Here is a 26,295-nt window from a genome sequence, read left to right on the forward strand (position 1 = left end):
CCTTGAAAAAGCACAAGAGTAGTTTCCTTGAAAAAGCAAGCAAACTGATAATATCTGGCATGAAAAAGCTCCAAGTGGACATAGAAATAATGAGATTGATTGGTATCATACTTCTGAGCCTTTGGAGGCATTTTCACTTGACACATTATAAACACATCAGTTTTATGGCTGAGTTGGTGCATATGTGGCGTTCAGCATGTCCTGGAGGGAACTACTCTCTTCCAATTTACATTTCTCCAATTGTTGTTGTCTGGATCATGGATCTCTTGTAGATCATACCTAGGCAATGAGTGACATTCATACAGAGTATTTCTTTAGATAGTTTTAATAGCTGATTTCTAATCCTTTCCTTGCAATAGTTGCAGTCCTTAAAACTCTTCTAAAAACCAGGTTGTGGCCTAACTATCCAACACTGACAGTTCACCTAAAATGAAATATGAAGTGGATTTGGAGATTCATCTTCAAGTGAAAAATCTGAGCAGTTCTAGGGAAGGCAAATAAATGTTGATAAGATGTGACATTTTTCAAGGCTGGGAGCAGAGCTGGCCTTAGGGACAGCCAACCCTATGGTGCCCAGCTCAAAGTGCATTCAATGTTGTCATGTAAACATGATGAACTGCATGTGTAACTAGTTGACTGTTGCAGTGAGATATAAGCCCTATTCAGACATTATATTGTACAAGTGTACAAATGTCTGTACATACGTATGTGTTCATTTAAAAAAGGAACTTGGGTATAGGCACCTCAAATGCATGGTACAGATAGGAAGTATACGGCTGTACCCGTGTTCAACATAATAGTTAATAACTGCACCTGTGTACTTATCTGTACCTATGTATACTATACACTTATTGTATGAGTGTTGACATAACATGTGAATAGGGCTATAAAGGTGAGGCAAAGCAAAGTGAAAGCCTGCGGCCATTGTGGACCATTGAAGGTGTACAAGCATTTTTGGAGTTGAAAACCATAAGTAACAGAGCCATGCAGCATGACACTCAGTATTTACTGATTCTGTAAAAATTCTGTAAGCATGGACGATTCAAACGTATTTTTGTTTACTGACTTGTGACATAAATAAATGCATATTTATTCTAAATTGTTTTAAGGTTTTAATTTTCATTGAAATTTGTTTTATTTTGTTGCAAACCACCTAAAGATGGAAGTTTGGGGCAGTGTACAAATAAGATAGATAGATAGATGACAGAGTATTCACAGATTCTAGAGTGCAAATGTATCAGACAAAGATAATCATGCATACAAATCATGTCACAAAAGGTACTGTATTCTAAAGTAGCAGGGGTGTCATTTGTTAGTATAAGACTGGCCCTGTCTGGGGGTTCTTACACACCCCTGCTCTATGTCAGAGACAACTGAAATCCTTTAAAGGCAATTCAGGAGAAAATGTCTTTGCAGAGAAACAATGAGAGGGTTTCTCCAACACGCATATGGACAGACAACACATACAGACCCCTAGGAGTTCATATATAAGAATTATAGGAGATTTTTTTTTAAGAATCTGATTCCAATTTATTTGCACAATTTGGTTTATGTCTTTGCTCATCGTTTATGGTCTGCTTCAGATTAGTTCTAACATCTGTGCCCCCTCTTTAGATCTTTATACCGGTTGGAGTTTGGTTTCCATTGTAATGTTGCAGTTGTGTTCTAGTTTGTTTTTCCTTAGGAAATTCTTCAGATTGGATGCATTGACAGCCAATGGAGGTGCCCAGAAAGAAAGAAAAACAGACTAACATTACTAATATGGGTGATAATAGTTCTTGTTGGTGATAATATGAAACATAATGAGGCATAGAAGGCATTACAAAGCAAATGATAAACTTTTACTGGTAGACTCTCAGTGAACAATAATGCTAATTTTAGAACTTTAAACAGTTGTTCAGAGTAGCCCTCTTTGGACATTAAAAATAAAGCAGAGATGTACTCATCCTGAGAGCGTGGCCTGAAGCCCAGCCCCAGTGCTAACGCTCCAGAAGCCCAACTGACTGCAGTCCATGCTTACAGCATTTGTCTGAAAAGACAAGCAGGTGAGGCTTCTGAGTGCATTGGTCTGGGGGCAGGGCTGTTGGGCAGGCTCTGAGGACTCAGTTATGTGATTAGAGCATCTCTGCTTTTTAATGTCTGAGGAGGGCTAATGTAGAGTTAATATTGACTTTTTAAAAAAAGAAACTTCCCCCCCTCTTAAAAATAATTAATTAAAAAAAGAATCTCAAATAAAATTCAGGATGAGATCTGGTCTTGTGGTAGCAAGCATGACTTGTCTCCTTAGCTAAGCAGGATCCACCCTGGTTGCATATGAATGGGAGACTTGATGTGTGAGCACTGTTAGATATTCCCTTCAGGGGACTGAGCCACTCTGGGAAGAGCAGAAGGTTCCAAGTTCCCTCCCTGGCTTCTCCAAGATAGGGCTGAGAGAGATTCCTGCCTGCAACCTTGGAGAAGCCGCTGCCCGTCTGTGTAGACAATATTGAGCTAGATAGACCAATGGTCTGACTCAGTATATGGCAGCTTCTATGTCCCCTAAAATATTACAACATAAATTGATAATATAATCCAGAATAACAGAACAAAGGAGGAGGAGGAAAGGGGTGGGTGACCTTAGTAACCGATATATGTTTTTAAAAGCTTCTAAGTATATACTTCCTCACAACACAGATAGCTCCTTAAAATTGGACCAAACTGACAAGAAATCCTCCTTTTTTACCACTTCATTGAAAAAGCAGCAATTCAAGGAGCACATATCAGTTATCCACAACTGCAAATCGGGAATGAACTTCTCCTAATGCTGTATAACAATTCTCTATGCAACTCCCAAAACTCAAATCTATAATTCTTGATGTAAAGGTAAATTGCATGCACTAGGGATATAGTCCAAGAGAACATGAACATCTTTAACAAACAATGGCACTGCTACAAAAATATATTCACATGTACAGTAGTTTGCCACATAAGAACATGTTTGTATTTTGCTAATTGTGGCTTCTCATGACATCTATACACAGTGTGTGTGCATACATGTATGCGTGTGTGTGTTAGAGAGATCATCATGACAGATAATCCACATGCCATTTTCACACATCTTATTCTTCAAAATGGCTTTCTAGATAGGAGAATCGTATCTGAAGGAGCCCTGAGAATATCAATTTATACTTCATGTGGAGTATACTGTATCTGCACACTTTCCTCACAGAGCTTCAGGGAATACATAGGAGTATTTTTATTTATTTTTTCTTGATAAAACCTTAAATTACACATGGGGAAAACAAGTATTTCAGTTCCACAAACTTCAAGAGAGGAGGAAATGCAATAGAAGAGAACAAACTTCCTTAAACACAGCGGCTGACTGACATCCTGACTAAATTACTTTGTGGAGGTCCCATTAAAATTAATAGGACAAGTTACTAACAACTAGCTTGTCCTATTAATTTCAATTGGACTCCCACTGTGTAATTTAGTCAGGATGTCAGCCAAAAAATTTAAAAGCTTTTGCAATTGTTTGCTCTTTCAGTTGACAAATCAAGGTAAAATGTTTGCTCTTTCTTATCACCTTTCCATTATGATGCAAACCAGGAATTGGTTAATTAGCTTGGAAAATAAAGGGTCAGACAAGGGAAACCCAAAGGTTTTCCAAACAATTTCCTAGCAAGTGAAGTAATGAAGAGCCTTGTAGGCTTGCGTTCTCTCAGCATATGTGTCTCCTCAGTTTGTTTTATTACCTCTTCTAAATCCCCTCCCCCTCCCCTGTCAGGCTGAAAGCAACTAGTTTTTTGAGAGCTAGGAGGAGAATAATTTTGTTCCTTATAGAAAAGCAGGGCGGCAGTCGGGGAATGGGCAGTTCTTCTGATGGTAATAGAGGTGTCACCAAAACGTCACCTGAAGCAAACTAGCAGTGAGTGTATGGCTTCATCCAAAACTTCTGAGTAAAAGCAGACTAGTGAAATTTCTCAGGCATGGGTAAAAGGAATTGAAATGCAATCCAGTTTGGTTAATGTTTTGTTGATATTGTTAATATGGTAAAGTAAAGTGTGCCGTCAAGTCAGTGTCGACTCCTGGCGACCACAGAATCCTGTGGTTGTCTTTGGTGGAATACAGGAGGGGTTTACCATTGCCTCCTCCCACGCAGTGTGAGATGATGCCTTTCAGCATCTTCCTATATTGCTGCTGCCCTATATAGTACCAGCATGGATTTGAACCGGCAACCTTCTGCTTTTTAGTCAAGCATTTCCCTGCTGCGCCACTTAAGGTGGTAGTTAATATGGTACTGTCACTTTTAAAAGGAAAGCTGAGTGGACTTTGGGAAAAGGGAAAGAAAAACCCCAGAATAGTTCTAGTGTTGGCCTAGACAGAGAGCAACAGCTTGTAAAAGTATCTGCTGAGCTGTGAAGCAATAAAAGTTTGAATTTTTTTTTGGCTACAATTGCCTTGCACGGTAATATAACACACGTTGCCCTCACTCTTAGATTGTCACTAGATTTCACCTCAAGCAAAATTCAAAACAACCTCAAGGACCCTGAGAGAACACACCCTTCAGAGCTAAAATCAGGAATGGAGGCCCATGGCCCTGGTCTGTGGCCAGGGGAAGGTTCAAGACAAGTGGCTGCTGAGACAAAGAACAACATACATATACCTTGCAGAGGGATGCTTTGCATTCTCAAATCGCGCTGCTGAGGTGGCAGGGGCAGTGGTGACGTGTGAGCACTCTTAGACTATGCCACCAAGGCAGGTAGTGGTGGTGGGGCATCCCGCTGCTCCTTTTGCTGAGGAGAAAGAAGAGGTGTGCCCTAGGAGGGCAAGGAGGCAGAAAGAAACAGCACATCTCGAGTGTGGTGGCAGTGGCTGGTAGGGTGGCAGCTAAGGTGGCTGGGGCTCACCACTTTATTATTTCTTGTTTACACAGTCAGACAGGTGTTATTGACTGGTTTGTTTTATCCAGACGTCAAGTCCTTCCCAAGGACTTGGGATGGCTTAATTTTATCATCAATACTGTTGGTTATTATAGATATTGTTGCAAAATATAGGCTGTTCCCAGTAAAGCTGCTTTTTGTAATTGGCTGATGGTGATTTCTGTGGCCCCTATGGTGTTGAGGTGCTCTTCAAGGTCTTTTGGAACTGCACCCAGGGTGCCAATTACCGCTGGGATTATTTTGGTCTTTTTCTGCCACAGCCTTTCAATTTCAATTTGTAGATCTTTGTATTTTGTGATTTTTTTCTATTTCTTTTTCTTCTATTCTGCTATCCCCTGGTATTGCTATGTCGATTAGTTTAACTTGTTTTTCTTTCTTCTCGACTACAGTTATATCTGGTGTATTGTGTGGCAGATGTTTGTCTGTTTGTAGTCGGAAGTCCCATAATATTTTTGCACCTTCATTTTCTACCACTTTTTCAGTTTTATGGTCCCACGAATTTTTGGCTGCAGGTAGCTTGTATTTTTTGCAGATGTTCCAGTGTATCATCCCTGCTACCTTGTCATGCCTTTGTTTGTAGTCAGTCTGTGCGATTTTTTTTTACAACAGCTGATCAGGTGGTCCACTGTTTCATCTGCTTCTTTACAAAGGTGGCACGCTGTTTGTTGTTGACTTTTCGACTTTTGCTCTTATTGCATTTGTTCTTAGTGCCTGTTCTTGTGCAGCCAGTATTAAACCCTCTGTTTCTTTCTTCAAGTTGCCATTCATAAGCCATTGCCAGGTCTTGGTGATGCAAAAGGAGAAGAAGATGCAAAAGGTGCTGAAGACAGCCTCCTCTAGGACCATGAGGTCGGGGCTTACAGGCCTGTTGAGGGGGGAGGTTGAACGGTCATGCTTTTGAGTGCGTTGGATCGCTGTAAGTTGGCCACCCGGTTGTCCTGGCAGTGGCCCTTATTCCCCCCTTGCACCTGAAGACGCAGTGGTGCGTGGGGCATTTTGGCGGGGTGCACCATCACGTGGTGGTGATGGGGCTTACCAGGCTGGAAGGAGTCCGCCGATTTCTTCTCCTTTGGCATCAGCACATGAAGGATGCTGGATCTCTGAGGCTCCATTGGCAGGGGAAGAGAATTGCAATGATAGAGAGTTTTTTGGTTTAGTTTTTTTTTTTTTAAGGTATAGAAGGCGAGGTACGGAAGGGTGGGGGAGGCAAAGAGAAAAAAGTGGAGTAGAGGTAGAGTGATATAGAAGCAAGGCAGCGCCATCTGCTCTGGAGCTCTGCAGGAGCTCTGCAGGACAAACTAAACTGGAAGGTGCTATCCTCCCGGGCCTCTTAAAGGCTCTGACTAATTTAAATATGTCCTGCCCTCTAAAGCATGCTGGGGGAGGATAACCCATGTGAGATGTCCTCACCCAGCAACTGAGAAACCCTTCTACCAGAGTTTGGGAGCTGTGTGTGCACCCAATTTTCAGTTATGTGGAAGCAAGGTAAGAGAAAACCTGGGTATAAGTGATTGTGTGGAAGCAAGGTAAGAGGGAAACCTGGGTAGCTTTTCCTCTTACCTTGTTTCCACACAATGAGCCGGGTCTCATGATCAGTGAGACCCGGTTTGGAAGGGTGAGAGCAGAGCAGAGCTCAAGAGCAGAGCGGGAGCCCTGGGTGGCTGGATCAGCCGCCCACATGATTGCTGGCTCCATGACAGCTCTGTGATGGAGCCGGCGGGGGCTGAAGAGCTCAGGGCCCCCGGAAGCTCCAGTATGCCCTGCACAAGTGTGCAGGGCATACTGGGGAGACCCCCAGAGCTGGGAGGTGGCTTTTCGCCTCCCCTCTGGGGGTCTACTCATGAGTAACTGCGGCACGGAGCCACACCGTGGCTACTGACAATATTTAAAACCTGGTTTGTGGAGCGCTCGCTCCTCAAACCTGGCTTTAGAGCAGGGGTAGTTAGGCGGGTTACACGATGTTGTTCACACATTGTTCACATGATGGAGCGAAATCGGTCTCGCCTCCGCTAGCCCGATTTCACTCCATCGTGTGAATAGCCTCAATCACTTCTACCTAGGTTTTCCTCTTACTTTGCTTCCACACAAATCACTTCTACCCAGGTTTTCCGCTTACCTTCTACACAACCAAGAATTGGGAGCATACACAGCTCCCAAATCCGGGTAGAACACAGATTTTGATTGTGTGAATGACCTCTACTTGTAACAATTTAGGGTTCCTTGGGTTTGCACAATTAGAAAGTTTTCAATAGACAATAGTATTTGAAAATGCCCTGAGTCAGTCCTCTTTATCCAAAACAGGATTTTATTAATTAACATGAATAAAATAGCTAGGTTTCTACATGAGAAGAAACCAATTAAAATGCCAGAAATGTTGGGGTTATCTGATTTGATTATATAAGCTATGGGTTTCTGAGGAAAGGGAATTTCAGGGTGTTTTGAACTGTCTTTTTTTGTTCTCCTTAATCTATCTTTTTAAAATTTGTACCCCAAAGAAAGGAATTCCTCCCATATGGGACAAGTCCTTCCCTGGGTATACCTCTATTTTCCCTTTTTAAGCTAAATTTTATTTTCATACACTGCATGTTCAGCCCTTCCTTGTTTGGGGGTTTTAGCTTAAAGCATGGCTTGGGGGTTCTTTTCTCCTATTTTGTTCCTGTTCTCTTCTCCTCAAGAATTTTTGGAGGAGACGTTTCCCCTATTTTTAAATAAGCAGCTTCATTTTTAGTTGGAACGTTTGCTTTTTATCCGTTTGGGGAGTACAACCCACAAGCTGTTTTCCTAGAGGATGAATAGAATGCTTCTAACTTCTGGAGACTCCCGAGGTCTCTCCCATCTGAAGACTGGTAGATATCAAATTTTACATGCATTTTACTAGATACCGGCTGGGGATAGTTTGATGGCCGTGAGCATTTCTTTGTATTTTAAATAGCTCTTCTGTATACTCTAATCCATTGTGCCTTATTCTCATGTAACAAAATTTGAATGCTTTGAGACTGTTTCTTTTCTTCCAGAACTTTTGATGCCAGGAATTTTAGGGCTTCGAAGTAATGCATGAGGTGGGAGCAGAAGCTAAATTAACTGCTCAGTAGGGTGAGATGTCTCTCATCTGCCTTGAAGAAGCCTTTTCCAATGCATTATGAATGCATTTCCCATTGTTGTTTTGTTTCAACAACAAATATTTATATACCGCTTTTCAACAAATGTTTCCAACGCGGTTTAAATATAGAAATAATCAATCAATCAAATGGCTTCCTGTCCCCAAAGGGCTCAGAATCTTAAAAAACAACACATTTCCTCATGTTGTTTTGATTCATGTACTTTTATCTCTTAATTTAATTCTTATGTAGAACACCTAGTGCCAATATAACACTTTCTTCACACCAAGTATGAGTTATTTTACAATTGGCAGTGTAATCCTGCCTTGTGAGATTTCTTTAACTTTCCACATAAATGAATTATAACAATTAAATGATAACTTTGCACTTTAAAATTTCTTTCAACACAAACAATAGAATTTGAAAAATAAAATAAAATAAAGGTCACAGAGACTTGCTCAGGCTCATGTGTCTAAACTGAGGTTTTTCCTTTTGGTGTTGTTGCTGGCTTTAGAGTTATTTCTTTGCTGTGGGGTTAAGATACAGTCTGTTTCTGGCTCCTCTTCTTGAAAGCCTGAAAGTACTGAATATGGGCTTAACAAATAAGCAGCCCACAGGAGCTCTCTATGTAGGGACCTTCTTCAGCAGGCCTCGTAGGAGGATTGCTTATATGGTAGTCCCTATTCAACTTGCCTATCCACCTTAAGTGGCACAGTGGGGAAATGCTTGACTAACAAGCAGAAGGTTGAGGGTTCAATGCAATATAGGATGCTGAAAGGCATCCTCTTACACTGCGCAGGAGGCGGCAATGGTAAAAACCAAAGAAAAACCACAGGGCTCTGTGGTTGCCAAGAGTCGACACCGACTTGACGGCACTTTACTTTAGGATGCCCTCATCAAACCACCCTGCACAGACCCCCTCCTACTTGGATGGGCCTTGAGAAAGTTGCTTTGAGACCACAACACACAGGCTCTGGGCACAGAGGTAGTCTCACAGACCAGCAGGGCAGGGTGGGGGGACCTTTTGCAGCTGCCCCAACTCTGGCCCTGCTTGTGTTCCAGTGCTGTAGATGCAGTTGCCACATAATTTCTGGTTCGGATGATGAAACCAAGCATCATGAACTAAGAGAAACCCAGCAATCTTTCTGCCACTTCTAGGATTTTGGCTGCATCTTGCTTTCCCTTTTGTATTTCAAGCCCTGAAGTCCCTTTCCGGGAAACTCACCATTTAAAAAATATTGAATTTTAATTAATTCATATACTGCCCTTCCAAAATGGCTCATGGCGGTTCATAGTAATAAAAAAATAAAACCATTTAAAACGTTAACAGAAAACCAATTTTAAAACCATTAAAACCATTTAAAAACCATTTTAATATTAAAGCCAAGCAGAAAATATGAAAATACATTATTAAAAATTTAATAACATGCATGCCTTTAAGAACATATCCTGCTGGTTTGCTTAAGCCAATCTGCCCATTTCACAACCCAGTTTCTTAGCCCTGTGCGACATTAGTTCCCTCTTGTATTATATCTAGCCGTCTTTTGTTTTGTTGATTAGAAGTTTGTCCCAGTGAGGATCCTGAAGAGTGCGTGGGGGGTAGTGTTGGAAAGAAAAGGGGAGGAAAAGAATGAGAAAATGGAGTTGTTTCTGGAATAAAGTCTTAGTTAAACATAAGATTACTTTGTAGTTAGGAGGGAAGCAGCTATAAAACATTCCTGTAATCATGATAGATGAACTCAGTATTACAATGTCAAAGCAACCAGAGACTTCTGGGAACTACAGGGAGATGTGCCCATTCAAGTCTCATCATATCATGCTTTTTACATGCATGGTGAAGCTCTGAAAATGCACTCCAGCCTCTGGTTCATCCAAAGTCCCTGCCTGCCCCCTGCAGTTTCGCTATATAAAAATGCTGCCCCCGCATTTTTAACATTGTCACAGAATAAGACTGATTCCAAGACAACTTTAAAAAGAAAGTATTTCCCATAGTTGCTTGCTGAAATCACACTGATCTGCACTATGGTGATTTCACAGTCTTAGAAATATGATCTCTTCCCTCCCATAAAGGCCCTGATGTGGGTGACAGCACCTGCAGGTGGGTGGTAACTGGAGACAGGGCCTTTTCAGTGGTGGCTCCCCAGTTGTGGAATGAATATCCTCAGAGATACACTGACCCTGTTGCATTTGGGGTCAGCGAAGACACTGTATTCTCCAGGGGCAGAGCTAGGGGAGATGGGGCATGTGTTTGCCCCTTTCCCCAGTGGCCCCTCAGAGTGTGGGAGATAATGAAGAAAATAGGGAGTGGAGTTGGGGGCCCCTCAATAGCTGGGGCCCCCAGGTTAATTGAACCCATCTGCTCAATTATAGCTACACCCCTGGTATTCTTCCAGGTTTTCAGTAGACAATTTGATTGCTGCCTTAGCTTATTTTATTGCTTTACAACCGATTGTATTGTTTACAATGGAACCCTGTGCATGTTCTCAGAAAGACATCCTATTATATTCAATGGGGCTTAGTCCAGTAAATGTGCATGGGATTATGGCCCTAGCATTGTTTTTATCTGCAATTTATTATATTCCCATTTGTTCTAAATCATCTGATTCTTTTTTTTCAGCTGTCTTGGAAGACTCAGCTGAAAGGTAGCCTAAAAATATTGCCTGAGAATCCACATTTCCTGGGAAACCCAACTACTGTGTGTCCCTGGCACAGACAGACACTGGTGATATCACTTTGGAAGGCAAATTCACACAGTATGCTTTCAGTAAGAACTTCAGTGTAGGAGACAGCATGAAACCAGAACAGATTGTCACGTGATACATGTATCTTGGGGTGTACACAGGCCAGGAAATATCAACAAATAATGGCTTCTCAATGCACACATCGATTGTTACATGTGCTGATATAGACACCAGTTTCATTCTATTTTCTACTCTGCAGTAAAAGCCACTAAAAGTCCCAGGGCACCTTAAAGACAAACTATTTTATTATTTCCCACTCTTCCTTCCAGGAGCCGAGAGCACTGAAAATGAGTTATGGTTACCCTTACAACAACCTGTGAAGCTGATTAAGCTGAAAGGCCCAGAATCACCCAGTGAATATCATGGGTGAATAGCGATTTGAACCTGGGTCTCTTCAGTCCTGTTCCACCATTCCAACCACTACACCATACTGGCTGTATTGATTAAACTATCAGCGCTGGAATGCTCAAACAAGAAATGCTCAACTATTCAGAGGTATTAAATTTGTACAGAATTGTTCAATCAGCAGGCCTCACAGCCAAAGTGTATAAAATATAAAGGACCCAATTTAGGTAGCAAGGCTTCTGCCCATTCACTGCTCAAAATAAGGCCATTTTGCCTTCTACCGCGTCAGACCACTGGTCCATCTAGCTTAGTATTGTCTACACTAACTGGCAGCAGCTCTCCAAGATTTCAGAACGGAGTCTCTCCCAGCCCTATCCGGAGATGCATGGGACATGCAAAGCAGTGACCATTCGATGAAATCAAACATGCCATTTTTAAAACAGCCAATGTTACTCTTCTGCCCCAAAATAACAACTTGGCAACACAGTCAAAGCCTAGTGTGGATTTATTTATTTAAAGGAATGCTTACCATGTGCCCCATGTGGCAAAAATAAATGTGCCACCATGTGGCAAAGTAAAGCTTGCTTGCACCTTTAAGGCTTATGTCCATGAAAATGTGCCGAGGAACATGGACACTGCATGTTTGGGTATAGCAAAATAGGACAAATTTCTGTTGAGATAAATTAAATAAACAAACTTTTTCCTCTGAAAAGGAAAAACTACTCTGCATTCAGAGAACCAAAAAAATCCCATAACTCATGAAAATTAGGTACTGTAACCTGCAGTGCACAGCCTATAACGGAAGCCTGCAAGCAGAGCGAAGACAAACTTATGTGCCTACAAGGATGGGGGGAAAACAGCTTTTACCAACTGTGAAGGGGGATACACATTAGCTAAGAGAGAGATGAGAGCTAGTCTTATGGTAGTGAGGATCAACTGTCTCCTTTGCTAAGCAGGGTCTGCCTTGGTTTGCATTTGGATGGGAGATTACATGTGAACGATGTAAGATATTCCCCTTAGGGGATGGGGACATAGCTCAGTGGTAGAGCATCTGAGGTCCCAGATTCACTTCCCTGGCATCTCCAGAAAAAAAATGGGAGAGGCTCCTGCCTAAAACCTTTGAGAGCTGCTGCCAATCAGTGAAGACAATACTGAGCTGGATGGACCATTGGTCTGACTCAGTATAAGGCAGTTTCCTATGTCCCTAAAATATGATTTTTCAGAAGGGTTGGGGTGTTAGGTTAGGATCTCAGTTGCAGTCCCTCCTCCCATGCAGCACATTCAGTGGACATCACCTCATATAGGTGATGAGGTGATCCACACACTCAATGCAAATGAGAGCAAGACTGGCACCCATTACAGAGTCTGCATTCTGGTTCCTCAGCTGGACTGCAAGAGAATCCCTGGGGCAGGGAAGCTTCCTGAGAAACTGTTCCTGATTATGCAATAAGGAGTGCAAACAATATGGAGTGCCCTAAGTTTCCTCTTGTTTCCTGTGATGTCTTGCCCTAAAACGGTGTAATTTTTCTTTATTTCTCCTTGTCGGTTTCCAGGTCTCCCACAATACTTGTTCTGGATTTGCAATTAATCTACTGCATGCCCTCTAACAGTACTGTACCAGGAAAATAATTCTTAATTTTTTTTTAACCAATAAAGTTTGAAGCAAGATAACTTGCACTATTTAATATAGTATCACAGCCAGAAACAAAAGGCAGACTTGCATGATAGCATGAAGATTTCCTTGGTCACTCTTCCATGTTTTCATACTGATGATTGTGTACAGCAGGAACACACAATATTGAACTCACAAGAGAATATATATATAAAAGGCTTTATTAAATTACCTTATCTTTAAAAAAATCCTTCTTGGTCCTCGTGATCTTTTTACTTCAATCAGCCTCTTTCCACTGTCAATAAGCTATACTCACTCTCTCTCTCTCTCTCTCTCTCTCTCTCTCTCTCTCTCTCACACACACACACACACACACACACACACACACACACACACTTTACTCTAAAGACTAAATGTATAAGAAAAATTGAACCAGGTAGGAGCAACTCCAAATTCTAGAAAACTGGAGGAATGCACTAATGACACACTGAAATGAAATAAAAACATATAAAAGCAGAATTATGAGCTTTCTATTTTGCAAAATTACCAGCTCTTCGATAGAACACTTGCTGAAAGTTATAACTTTATGTACCGGAAGAGCAAGTGATAACTTAATTTTTGAACATATACATTTTACATTCAAATAATTTTGTCACAGAGCATTTCCAAGAAAATTTACTAGAAACTAGAAGGGTTTTAGAATTTTTTGCAGAGTTTTCCCCTTCTCAATGAGTGTATTTTAAAGGTTAATTGCCATTTCATGAAAAAGCTTCTTTGCCAGTTTTGTGAGCGTTTGTTTTTGCCCAAAGTTCATTATGTAATTATGAGGCTGATTACAGGGCACGGCACACACAGTAGCATTTCTTTCCACAACAAAAACAAAACAAAACACGATTGCCAAATGCTGCTCTACTTATACAGGCTATGCTCATAATTGCTTTTAAAAGTCAGTATCTTAAAACAAAAAGCTTGTGACTTCAGTATGCAAGTGTTCTAGGCATTTTTTTTTTAAAAGTGGTGGAACAACAGCCATGGTAAAGAATATGCTGAGAACAGAATATACAATGGCTTTTAAGTGGGGGGATTACATTATGCTATACAACACTATACTGGGAGCTTCAGCTTCTCCAGAGGGTTTGGCAGTTTAAAATACACTTTAGGACAACCATCCAAGGTTTAAAATCTCTCTCTCTCTCTCTGTGCCAGGATGCATGAGCAGCCTTTCGTGCAGGGGATTATAAGATTCTTGTAAAAAGTGTTGCTTGCATGGGGACTGGATGAAGAACAGTCTAAGGTGACTTGGAAGTCTAAAACTACACCCCACTGAATCCTACTGTTGCCACTGGCCAACAGAAGAGCAACTCTGAAATCCCAGTCCGAACATGGCTATGCTGATGCAGAGTTTCCCCATTTGCACACGATATGGAAACTGGGACTGTCCTCATCTGCACGCACCACTTCCAAGTGCTCTAGCCACTCCGAGTTGCTTGCTTCAGTCTGACAGTGAAGGAGAGCGAATGGATCGCCCACTGGCAGGGCTGTTGGAGAAGGTGAAGGGCTCTTTCTCCTTTTCCTTGCTGTCATGTTTGTGTTTGTGTTTATGCTTGTGCTTGTGCTTTTTCTTCTTCTTCTTGTGTTCATGGTGGTGGTGGTGGTGGTGATCGCTGTGCTTGGAGGAGCTGGACTCTTTCGGAAAACCAGGCAGTGGAGGTGCAGGCAGGGGCAACATGTTTAGCTCCAGTGAAGACTGTTCTTTACCTGAAACAGAAAGGTGGTTAGTTTTATGGCAGCACAATATGAAGAATTTTCAGAGCAAACGTGATTCAAAAGTTCTGAGGACAGGGTGGGTCAGCAATAGTCCTCTGGGGATCCACATGCAACTTATCTTTCATAGAATTCCCACACCATATTTAGTAATTTATTTTTGTTTTATAGCAGGTTTACAACATATTTAGTAATATTTTTTTTTAGTTTTTGTTTTATAGCAGTTTTAAGATTGCAAATTTTTTCAGGATGTTTTCACAAGAGATTCTTTTTTGTCTGTAATGAATAACTTCTTTACCAGTCTAACAATATCCAGAAATCAAAAGATTTACATTAAATCACATGGATTCTTATCAACATAGCTTTGTTATGCTAAACCTTGTAAAAATGGCTTTTTAGTCCTATCAATCTCACCTGTATAATCTTGCACAATCAGGTGATACAACTAGGGTGTGTGTGTGTGTGTGTGTGTGTGTGTGTGCGCGCTCCATCTTACCAGAAAAGCCCAAATCAGGTTAAATCCATGGTGTCTCCAGCTAAAGAACCTTAGATAGCAACAAGGGTTACTGTCTGATAACAGTACTGAGCTAGATAAGAGACCATGTAAAGCAGCTTCGTATTCCTATTCCCATCTTTACAGATGGGAATCTGAGGCAGCAGTGAACATATGGTTGAAATGTGGTATAAAACCAAACTTGCCTGGAGTCCAAGTCCAATAAACCGGGCGAATACGAAGAATATTTGGCAGGATTCTTAGTCTGGGCAGGATCCAGACTAAGTGAGTAATGACTAAGCACCATTTATATAAATGAGAGATTTTTGTCATGAAAAATTTAAGTTCCATTAATTTAGTTCAATATTTTGAATGTCCATAAGAGTTGTGCAGCCCTCAGGGACATATTTTCTGGTGGTACAGAGGGCCTCCTGGCAAGCGGGTGGGGAAACTACTGCTTTTCCACTGCACTGCTGTGAGTGGAAGGTTTGTTAGGCTGTTCTTTTGCTGCGCTGGTGCATCCTTGCTCTGTATGTCAGCCATATCTTTGCCTCTTAAAGTGATATCGTTTGGAATGGCTCTGCCTTCTGCGCTCCAGACCAATAAGCTGTCAAGATCTTCCCACAGATCAACGCCTGCTGGTGATTGTGTACAAATTTTCAAGCTTTGTTGATGTCTAAATCTACATGTAAAACTAAGGAAGCTTTTCTTTAACCCAAGGAGAACCCCCTAAAAGTCACCAAGAAACCAGTTAGCAAGAGAACCTGGAGCAAATACTCTTTTACCTTTCATGAGCATTACAAGGATTGTTAATGGAACTGTGGACAACAGATATGTCCTGTTCAGCTTCCAATCCCAGATACATTTGCTAGGCCTTTGGGGTTTTCTGAAGTTCCTAACTGAATTTTTCTTTAATTGGTTGATGAAATGAACGGAGACTTTCTATACCCCTCCATTTATATGAGTTTCATGTGGCATTCAAGCTTCTAGGAGTTCTGAATTGGGAAATTTTTAATCTGAAAGAAAACCATTATGTATGTGGCTTCTCTTGCTCTGTGCTAGAGAGCTGGCCATAATTAGGAGGTAGGCTTCTTTCCCTAGGTGACATTAAAATGCTATATATTCAGACTAAGCAAGCATTTGTTTTGAATGCAGCTTAAAGATTCTGATAACTTCTGCCAAAAAGAGAGTGTGAATCCCAAGCATTTTTATATACAGTAGCTTACATCTGGATTAATAAGGCATTGGTGCTTCTGAAGAGTTAACTTAACTAAGCTCCACCACTAATGTAGGTGGAGGGATTTTGGCAACCTCCCCTTCCCCAGGAAGTGCTCTGTGCTACCTAAAACAATGTCCTGAAGTTTGTGCATCCCTCGGGGACATATTTTTGGGTTGCACAGAGTGCTTTGGGGGAAGGAGAGATTGTCAAAATTATCCCCTGCAAGCACTGGTGCAGCATTAGTCTGGATATCAGCTAGTATATTTATTTCATTTTATTATATTTTTATCCTACCATTCTCCAAGAATTTTAGAGTGACATACATAAGCTTATTTAATTTTCTCTCTCCATAACCTGTGAGGTAGAGGTTAGGCTGACATACAGTGACCAGCTCCACAAGCTTCAAGGCTGAGTAGGGATTTGAATCTGAGTCTTCTTAAGCTAACACACTGTTGACTATACCACAATGTTAGGAGCTCCAGAACTGGGCCCCCGTGAACCCCCTCCTCTCCTAAGGAAGCAAGCAAGCATTCTGGACCTGCCTGCCCAGAGGAGGATCCAGGAATAAGACAGTGTTCATAAGAGCTAGGAGCATCATAGGGAGACCAGCAAAGGAAGGAGTGCAGCCACTGCTCCCTATCCTATGAAGACCTAAACAGGTACCTTGACACTCCAACAGAGTTTTCCTTATGGTGACTCCGGTGCTCCTGGAACTCAAGGGCAAGGCAGCCATGGTTCCCCCTCCAAATTTCTGCATTCCTTACTAGAGCAGTGCATGGAACTATTTTTGCAGAACTGAACTCGAACTGAACCACCAGTCTGCGAACCGGTTCGGCTGAATCCACTGGCTGGGTCGGTTCGATCAAACTGGCTGTGCCTGATTCAACGGGCTATGATTGTAAAGGGGAATCCTGCTTTTAAAAGGCTTCTAAGGGTGTTCGAGGGGAGGGTGGCGAGAGGGCTCCTTTAAAAGTAGATGTTTACTGATCCTCTGGTGGCATAGTTCCAGCATCTGTGCATCTGCAGAATTTCCCTTTGTTTGCAAGCATACTGCTTGGACCGTTGAACCAGGTCCAACCAGTCTGCAACAGACCAGGCTTGGTCTGGTTTGACTGTAGACCAAACCACCTCTCCAGGGGGCCAGTATGGTTTGCGATCAAATTGTTCAACCGGCTTGGTTCATTGCGGCCTGGTCTGTGCACACCCCTACTCCTGACCTCCGCACTGATGTCAGCTCAGTCATGTCTTTCAGATAATTCAAAAAAATCAACATTCTATATCCTTGTCTGGAAACTAAACCCCCAGGTAATGGCTACCTACCCTGAAACCTACTGTTCTCCATCAGGAGCTGCCCCAATTAACCATTAGCCCAGAGACACCGCTCTTCAGCATGGAGCCCTCACTGCACAAAGCATCCCGCAACCTATAAAAATAGCAAGTAGAAACCCCTCCAATTCACACAGCTCCTGAGAGTTACCTTGGGGGGGGGGTTGACCCTCTGCTTCCCACCATCTCTATCCTTGTTGCAATGGATCCAGGCTTCCTTTCCTTCACATCAAGAGCAGGTAGTAAAATGGGCTCTCCACTTCCTCCTCCCCTAGGACTTCTACCATCTCTCCCAGATCCCACCCCCTCCTTTTCTGGAGTGTGCATGTGATTGCTTCTGTTACTGTCAGGATAAGGTAGGAAGTTCCTCCAAAAACTCCTGGTGCACCCTGGTCAAATCAAATGAGCTGGTTCTCCCTCCTCTTAAATTTCTCTGACAGCATGGGAGATACTTCGAATCCACTTCCTGATCCCCAGCATTATAGTCTCCCTCTCCCTCAGAGACCGGGGCACGGAGGCGGGGTTCAGCCCTTGTGCTCTCTGCCTTCCATGGGGGAATTAGCAGCCACTCTCCTGCGAAGTGAAGGAGGTTGTTTCCTTCCCCTTTCCCTGGATTCTCTCCCTGTCCCTAGCAGCAGACCTGACCAACCTTCCACTACTGCTTCCCCTGCTTGTCTCTCTTTAAAGTTATACTCACATTTACAGTCCTAGCAGAAGTAAAGCACTCAGCCTGGACAGTCTTCCATCAGAGTGTCTGAGTCATGTGGGAATTATCTCATTATAGCATCATAGTCAAGCCTCTTATTTTGTACTCAATAAAGAAACATTTTTATTTGAATTTAAGCCTGTGGTTGTGACTTTCTTGGGAAACTGCCTGCTTTATAACTGTGTTTAAAGGTCCGGAAAGTGGGGTAAGAGTTCCCATGTAACAATACTATCCCCCCCCCCACCTCTCCGAGAGCATTGTTAACCATCTCAAGACTTTAGGGTATGTAAACTAAGAAACTAAAATTTTGATGAAAAAGGCTGCGGAAAAGAACTCCTCCCCGCATCATTTCCAGCAAAACAAAGCAAAAAATTAACCTCATATTTTATTATTTTTACATTTATATCCTGCTCTTCCTCCAAAAGACTCCAGAGTGGTGTAGATGGTTATGTTTATCCTCACAACAACTCTGTGAGGTAGGTTAGGCTGAGAGATACATGACTGGCCCAGAGGCACCCAGTGAGTTTCATGATTGAATAGGGATTTGAACTCAGGTGTCCCCGATCCTAGTCCAACGCTATAACCACTACACCATACTGGCTCTTTATTCTCAAGTGCCTCATTTTTGAGGTCCTAAAATGTCCTGTATGGCTTTTGAAATACACAAGCTGAGGCTGCAGACTTGAGGGAAAGAGGAATCACTGAGAATACCACTAAATGTTCTCATTCCTTTAATACACCCCAGAGAATACTATCAAGGGACTGCTCTGTTGACCAGAGAGATCACCCAGAGGAGGTCATGGCCTCTAATGTATGAAGGGACCAAGTTGTTTTGACAGGTTAGCATAATCTTCCTAGGAATCCTGAGTCTATTGTCTCTTTGGTGTTACCAGCTCTTTAAAGTGCTGGATTTCTTGCCTTGTTCTATTCCCAGACAAGCTTCTGACCACATGATTATAGCTTTTTACATTACAGGCTTACGTTAGAACTATGAAGCTGTCATCTACAATTCACTGCATGAACATAAAAAATGCACCCTGATGATTTGGATACACACATCTAACACACTCTAAACCATACCAGATTTCAGAGCCGTTCCAAAACACAAGATTAGAAACCAAATGCAAATGTACAAAGTGAACTTTGCTGTCTATTGGAATAGAGACTACAGTAGTGACTACCAGAGAGCAGGCAGACTAGGCGGACATAGGGGCAGGCTCAAGTCCAAGCTCTTGAGCAGTGCTTCCCAACCTGGGTTCCTCTAGACGCTGCTGAACTACAACTCCCAGCATCCCCAGCCACAATAAATTGTAGCTGGGGGTGACGGGAGGTGTAGTTCAGCAACATCTGGAGGAACCCTGGTTGGGAACCACTGCTTTAGTGAGACTACCAAGCCTCAAAAATCACAAATCACAGATTTTTTTAAAAATTTAGACTCAAACAACTTTAATAACTGACCGAAACTGCAGAAAAACCTGTAACTGTTCTCAACTTCAGAAATGCAATGGAAGACATACCCCAATTCCACTGTTTTGTGGCTTTTATCTCACAAAACCAGAATTCCATAAGCTTCAGAGTCAACACTGATGTCAAAACTCTTGCCTGCTACCAGATGTTTTTAAAAAATCCACCACTAATCAAGAAATCGGATATCAGTAATGCTGCAACAGCAGTTGCACAATTAATTCTAACACAAATATGAAAAACAGAAAAATCAAACTTACTTAAATATTCATCTGTTGTTATGTACAGGCATAAAAATCTAGCTCTATTCACTTCCTTGCCAGCAGAATCTTCAAAGCTTCTACTAGCACTGACTCCCCAGATGGGGTTTCAGGGATTTGCCACAGAAAGCATCAAATATACATGAAAGGGGCAGTGGGCTTGTTCAAGCTTAACACCAATCTCAGGGGTGGCAATTTCTAATTTCCGATTCTTGTTTGTGGTACTCCACAACTTGTGGATTCATCCAAATGGGCAAACATTTGTCCCGAACAAGGATTAGAAATTAGAGATTGCCAAGCACAAGGGGAGGAGAGAACTTCTGCACCCGACACTTCTCAGAGCTCATTTATGAAGCACTGAACCAAAGAATCCGTCAATTGCCCCGTGAGCAGGAGAAACAACCACAAGACCAAGTGTCACCACTGGCTATCCACTTCCAGCTCCCGCGGCTTCCTCAAGCTGGACAAGACCCCTCCTCTGCTCCAAGAGGCTGAGGGAGACCACCAACTGTCCTGTGAGAAGGAGTGGCAGCAACCAGGGAGACAAACAAGCAAGCCCCATACCTTTTAGTTGTTTTAAATATCTTTTTTTTTTAAAATGGTTTTTATGTAAGCTGCTCTGAGAGCCTTGTTAGATGAAGAGTAAGGTAAAAATACTGTAAATAAATAAAAATGAATGAAATCACATCTGAATGCCTCCAAAATAGTCCAAAAACCTGAGAACCAATGTCAGTGAGATTAGCCAGCATAAGTGACTTTCACTTTGACCCAGGTACTACTCTGGACAGGGAAACGAAACCTCATTAGGCTGCCAAAATTCACCACCCAAAAAGCTGAAGTTACTTTTCCTTTACAAGTTCTGTATGCCACCTATATGAGCAGAATGACAAACATGTCCTTCACAAATGCCCACAATTTCCTTCTACTCACTCCCCTCATCAAATTTTCAGCCCCTACCCTCAAATGTATTCCATGGCTGGTTAACTCCTGGGCCTTTGCACCGTACTTTTCAACACGCAGGGATACTCCTACTTATCACACACAGTTTCTTATGATTAACAACTTGTTTCATGGGCTTCCTTTCCTTTGTTCTGAAGCAAATATACTGCAAATGTATGTGCCCTGCTGCCCTCAGGGATACTCTGCTCTTCTAATGCTTCACAGAACAAGGGACGACTGCATCAGGGTTTCTCAGCTGCTGCCTGAAACAAGCACAGAGGGCGAGGTCCTGGAGCCTGCTTTTGAAGTGATTACTAATATTCCTTGGAACAGAACACGCATTATACTAGGCTATTCACTTGGCACGTTCCCCTGGCTTTGGATGTTCAGAGGCCAACATAATTATTAGCTTCTCCGTGGAACAGATGTTGAGAATCAGGAGGGGACTGCTGTCCCCACAGTGAAGGCCAACTGCTTCCTATACACCCGGCAATGGAGGCCACTCAAAACACCAGTACTGTCCCGGGAAAAGTGGAACAGAAGGGGATCTAGGGTCTGCTTCCCTGTCTCTCACCTTCTTCCCACAATAGTCTTCTGAATACTATTGGTCTTGCTTTCACTGGCCCTACATGTTTTAGCGATACTGTAATAAAATGGGTGTCCCTCCCCCCTATGGATCACTTAGCAATAGATTAATCCTAGACACAGAGTGGTTTCAGACTTTGAAGTCACTCAGTCTAACAAGTCTTAGGCATATTTGCTTGTCAGTCAGTCCCACTGCACTGGCTTACCCTTCTAATCCTAACTGAAAATGGTAACCAAGCTTTAATTACTGGTCATGTCATGGCATCTGCCTAATCTCTCCCCTTCTCCCTCTTGTCTGTCTGTCCCTCCCTTTGCTGCTTCCCTACTGCAAGTTTGTAGGCTCCTTGGAAACAGGAGCTGCCTATTTTTGCCTATATTATTGGACACCGATGGCACAGCTTAAAGAAAAAATAAGAAAGTACTAGCGGATCCAGTGCAGACCTTTCCCTCCCTGCCAGCGGCCATTTCCCTCGCTGGCCATGTCGGCGCTTTCCTTCCGGCCGGCCTGGGCTGAGGGAGCTTTCCCTCCCCACCAGCCGGATGCTGCTGCCATTTTCTCCCCGTCCCCGTTGCTGTGCCCCAGGCAGCTGCTTACAAACTCTTGCGAGAGCTGGCACACACGGGATTAGCAATGGGTACATTTAGGAGAATTCTATAGATAGATAGATACTGAGTTAAATAAGCCAAGGCAATGTAGTAGGTAGAATTTTGGACTTGGGGAGACCTGGGTTCAAATCCCCATTCAGTTATTAAAGGGTGACCCTGGCCAGTGTCCTTCCTCAATGTAACCTGTGTCACAAGTTGAGGATAATGGGGGGGGGGAGTGAGGGTGGAGAAGAACCACCAGAACCACATATGGTACCCTGAGCTCCTTGAAGGAAGGGTGAGATAATTATTAAACAATAATTCATCTTCCAAGTAACTGTGCTCAAGAAAATGGTCACACATGTGACCTGATGAACAAACCACCTTACAATTTGCACTATAACCTAAAAGTTTTTAGACATTAAAGATGAGAATACAGTCTGGCCTTTTGGTTCTTTTGATCCTTGCAAGGCGGAGGGTGGAACACTCCCTGTTTTTGAAGATTTAATAGCAAATAAAATCTGTTTTTCATATTAGAAGTCAGATCCTGAATGACATCAGAGGCTTAAAAGGCTTGTACTGTTGCCTTCAAAGCTACTGTACTTAAGGCAGAGTTATAATTAACAAGCCAACATTATACTGGACAAACACAGAAAAGGGTGTTGCTTTTTATTTTTTGATGTGGAGGTTTTTCTTCAACAGAAAAACCGTACTATTGTATTTCGGAATCTTAATTTGTACTTTTAAGAACTCCACAGAGATTACTTGAAAAAACCTTTACATTAATCAATTAACAACTTTAGGGTTGGCCATATGCCTTGATCCACAGTACTCCCATTTCCTATCAAGTGATGAGAGAATGGAACACGACAAAACCAGCTTGAAAATCAATTGACATGGGCAAAACCCCTGAACCCCACCCAATTTTCCTGAAAGCCATGAAGAATGCACAGTGAAACATTTGTATATAAAAACAGAATTGTATTACAAGTGCTTCAACAATCATCATAATGACTTTGGGAATTCTATAGCCATGAGTTTATTATCCAAGTAATCTTAATGGAAACAAGATCTGGGCTGAGAGTTATCTACCCTGTTGCCTACCCTCCTGTATAGATTAATTCTCTCTTTTGAAACACAGGCATAGAATAAGCAGGAAATGAAACCATATGCCATTAAAAAGAAAGTGAGAAAGCAGTAGGGAAAATCCAAAGAAAACTTGAGAATTAGAAACTGCTTGTCTAAACTAACTCCAAAAGGTTTATCTAGTCTAGGACACAGTGGTTGCATTCAAGCGAATGCCAAGCCATGGTTTAGGATTACAAGAACAATATAAGGGCCCAAAGTGTGCACATTGGCTCTTCCCCCTTCACATGGCAATCTGGACTTTCTGATGCTGGTTTGTGGCAAACCACAATTTTGCCTGTATGGATGGGGGGGGGGAACCATGGTTGCGGCAACTCAGGATCAGGGATCATTCTCAAAATGTCCAAACATGCCCTGTATCTAACAATGGCTAGCTAGATGACTGGGTACAATGAGGAGGGTAACTTTGTCTTTGTTCACAGAATGTGGTAATCAAATATTGTCCCTGAATATGAAGATGCCATTTTTAGCTATCATGGCTATCAACCACCAATATCCTCCATGCAGTTGTCTAATTAAAACAACAGCAGCAGCATTTTATGGCAATTATTTCCATATTATTCACTGTGCACTGAAACTTGATCTACTCATCAGGCCAGTGGAGTTAAGGCACGCCAGCTTCTGCAGGTCTCTGTAGACAAGGAAGCAACATGTCAAACATCACACTCAGCAGTCTGTCCTGCTGGGTCAGTGATGTGAAGGTAGTTAATCTGTACAAGTGACATACAGCTCGACTGATCAACTTCCAAAGATGTGGTTAAATCACAGAGCTTCCTGGGAAGAACAGCACTCTTGTATTAAAAAGAGAGTCAACGTACAGAATCACTTCTGGAGGCAAGAGGCTACTTAAACAGCAATAGTATAGTAATTCAGAACAAATGTGAATCTCAAAATAGTTTATTTGCCTGCTGTAGGTTTTATAGCCAACTGGCTGATCTCCATTGATCTGCACTGTGCCTATTTGTATCCCAGCATACTTGATACAGAACAATATGGAGCATGCAGCTGCCGAGACAATGGTCCCTTAAGTAACATCTGTTAACTTTTTGGCACGGTTCTCCAGCATCCCTTGTTTATAACCCCTTCCCAATAAGGATGTGTAAGAATAGCAAAAAACAAGTATTATGAAACACTAGTAAAATAACTATAAATAGTGACTTACATTCTTAGGCAAATCATCTTGCTGGAAGTTTCACTATATCACTGTATAACATCTTAAGCTGATTAGTTATCTGTCATCATATGAACTACATTTTTATTCCTACTATGCTTATCATTTGCCTCAATGACCTATGTTAAGTAACTGGTTTTAAAATTGTGGGGATGGCCCCTCCCTTTCAGGGCTTGGTACACCTGAAGGAAAGGAGGACTGGAAGGGTCTAGGGAGGGATCTGATTTTTAGGCAGGAGAGGGTTTTCTTCCCCACCAGTCAAGGTAATAGGTTAAAATGATCCCTGATACAACACTCTAGCATTGCTGCACATGGGGAGTTGTGGAGGTGACTAGTACTGACTGCTCCCCTAATGTTCCAAATTAATTTGGAAAGAAGAAATCATTATTCTTTTATTCTAATGCTTCCCTGCATATGGGCTGATGTATGTGGGTGGGGTGGGCGGGAGGAATCAGAGATACCTATTCTGTTCTTTCAATGTAGGTCTTGAATTAGAACCTCAGTCAACAGATCTTCACATGCAGCAAACTGAAGGCACATGGCTATGTGCTGAAATGTCTGCATCCTCGCATGTGGGACAGATACATGGTGTTTGGCTTCAGAAAAGGCAGAAGTTAAGTTTAAAAGAAGAGTCCACATTCAGAAAGTCTGACAAATTGTGACTTGAGTTGAAAAGATTGAAGATATCTATCAAAACTCAAGCTTTTTGATGTAGCCTGGCCAGAAATGAGGGGGACAATGTTTAAGTTAAAACAAATGACTCATTTTATGAGTCAGCACTGGGGCCCCTCTTAGAAAGGAATGGGAAACAGCATCCAGGCAGCTAGTTTGATTTGCGAATAGTATGATGAGGCTGAATGTGGGGGCCCATTCCCTGTTCAGCCACTGAAGAATGAGTAACCATTTCATCCTAACTAAGCTCACAGACGGACGTGAGGATAAAATGAGATATGGGTATTGTAACCTGCCCTCAGCCAACTGAATATGGCAGGAAAAAAACTACAGGTGGCTCTCATTTCCTGCGGTTTAATCATCTGCAGTTTCGTGTATCCGCGGCTGGGGAAATGACACCTGACCTCGGCATATGCAGGGGAGAAAACATGCTGACCTCGTGCATCTGTGGGTTGGGGGTGGCTGGAAATGACTGTGGAAGTCATTTCTGGCCGCCATTTTAGGATTCGGAGCCACATAATGGCTCCCGTTAAAAAACCCTGCGATTTTTGGCCAGTTTGGGGGCAAATGTAGGGGCTACACAACTTGTGGGGGGAAGACAGAAGACAGGTAAGGCGCTCCCCTCATGAAAATAGGCCATCTTTGCCAATTTTTGGTCAGTTTAGGGGCAGGGCATGACTTAGGGGGAGCAGCAGAGACTGGCAATGTGCCCCCCTGCGAAAATTAGCCGTTTTCAGCCAAAAATGGCTGACCAGGTACCTAACTCCCACGATCCCATAGGATCAATGACTCAATATTCGTGGTTTCAACATCTGCGGTAAAGCTGTGAAACAGAACCCCCCCCTGAATATTGAGGCCAACCTGTATATATAACATTCAAAATGCTTCATGGCCCAAAGGGCACAGCTATTTTTTTTTACAAATTTTGATGGAGGTACACTTCTACTATCCCACTTTAGATTGTGAGCTCTTTGGGGACAGGGAAGCAACTTTATTTATTATTTTTCTAGATAAACTGCTTTGAGAACTTTGAATGAAAAGCAGTACATTGAGCTTCAGAGTGGTTCGTAGTAGTAATGTCCTTGCTACAAGATGCAGACATCTGCATGTGTAAATGTGAAGTCGCAAGGCAGGAGCATGAAAACCACTCCTCAAGGCAATTCAATTTTCTCAGTAAGGCTTCAAAACAAAACAATAAACCAGCACAGATTGCTCTGCTTAACACTTCTTTATTTTTTATAAGCTGA

The 26,295-nt window shown here is 42.3% G+C and overlaps 1 protein-coding gene and 1 long non-coding RNA gene across 10 annotated transcripts in view; one reads left to right on the plus strand and one right to left on the minus strand.

Annotated features, from left to right (window-relative positions):
* Positions 1-2,621: 2,621 nt before the first annotated feature.
* On the plus strand, positions 2,622-13,114 carry LOC128322595 (uncharacterized). 3 transcript variants are annotated; one of them, XR_008305802.1, is made up of 3 exons: positions 2,622-3,907; positions 10,638-11,256; positions 12,660-13,114. It is a non-coding gene; the product is annotated as an uncharacterized LOC128322595 (long non-coding RNA). The 3 variants fall into 3 exon arrangements; XR_008305801.1 differs by having other exon boundaries at positions 2,624-3,907; positions 11,031-11,256; XR_008305803.1 differs by lacking the exon at positions 2,622-3,907 and adding an exon at positions 5,684-7,768.
* TAF2 (TATA-box binding protein associated factor 2) overlaps positions 9,375-26,295 on the minus strand; it is a 112,909-nt gene continuing 95,988 nt past the window's right edge. For 6 of the 7 annotated variants that reach the window (XM_053244108.1, XM_053244106.1, XM_053244109.1 and 3 more), the window contains one exon: positions 9,375-14,476. In XM_053244108.1, coding sequence (XP_053100083.1) covers positions 14,211-14,476 — 266 coding nt within the window. In that variant the 3' untranslated portion in view covers positions 9,375-14,210. The remainder of the gene's footprint in view (positions 14,477-26,295) is intronic. The other variant, XR_008305798.1, reaches the window with a different exon arrangement.

This window comes from Hemicordylus capensis, chromosome 4, assembly GCF_027244095.1.
Source record: "Hemicordylus capensis ecotype Gifberg chromosome 4, rHemCap1.1.pri, whole genome shotgun sequence".
NCBI lineage: Eukaryota > Metazoa > Chordata > Lepidosauria > Squamata > Cordylidae > Hemicordylus > Hemicordylus capensis.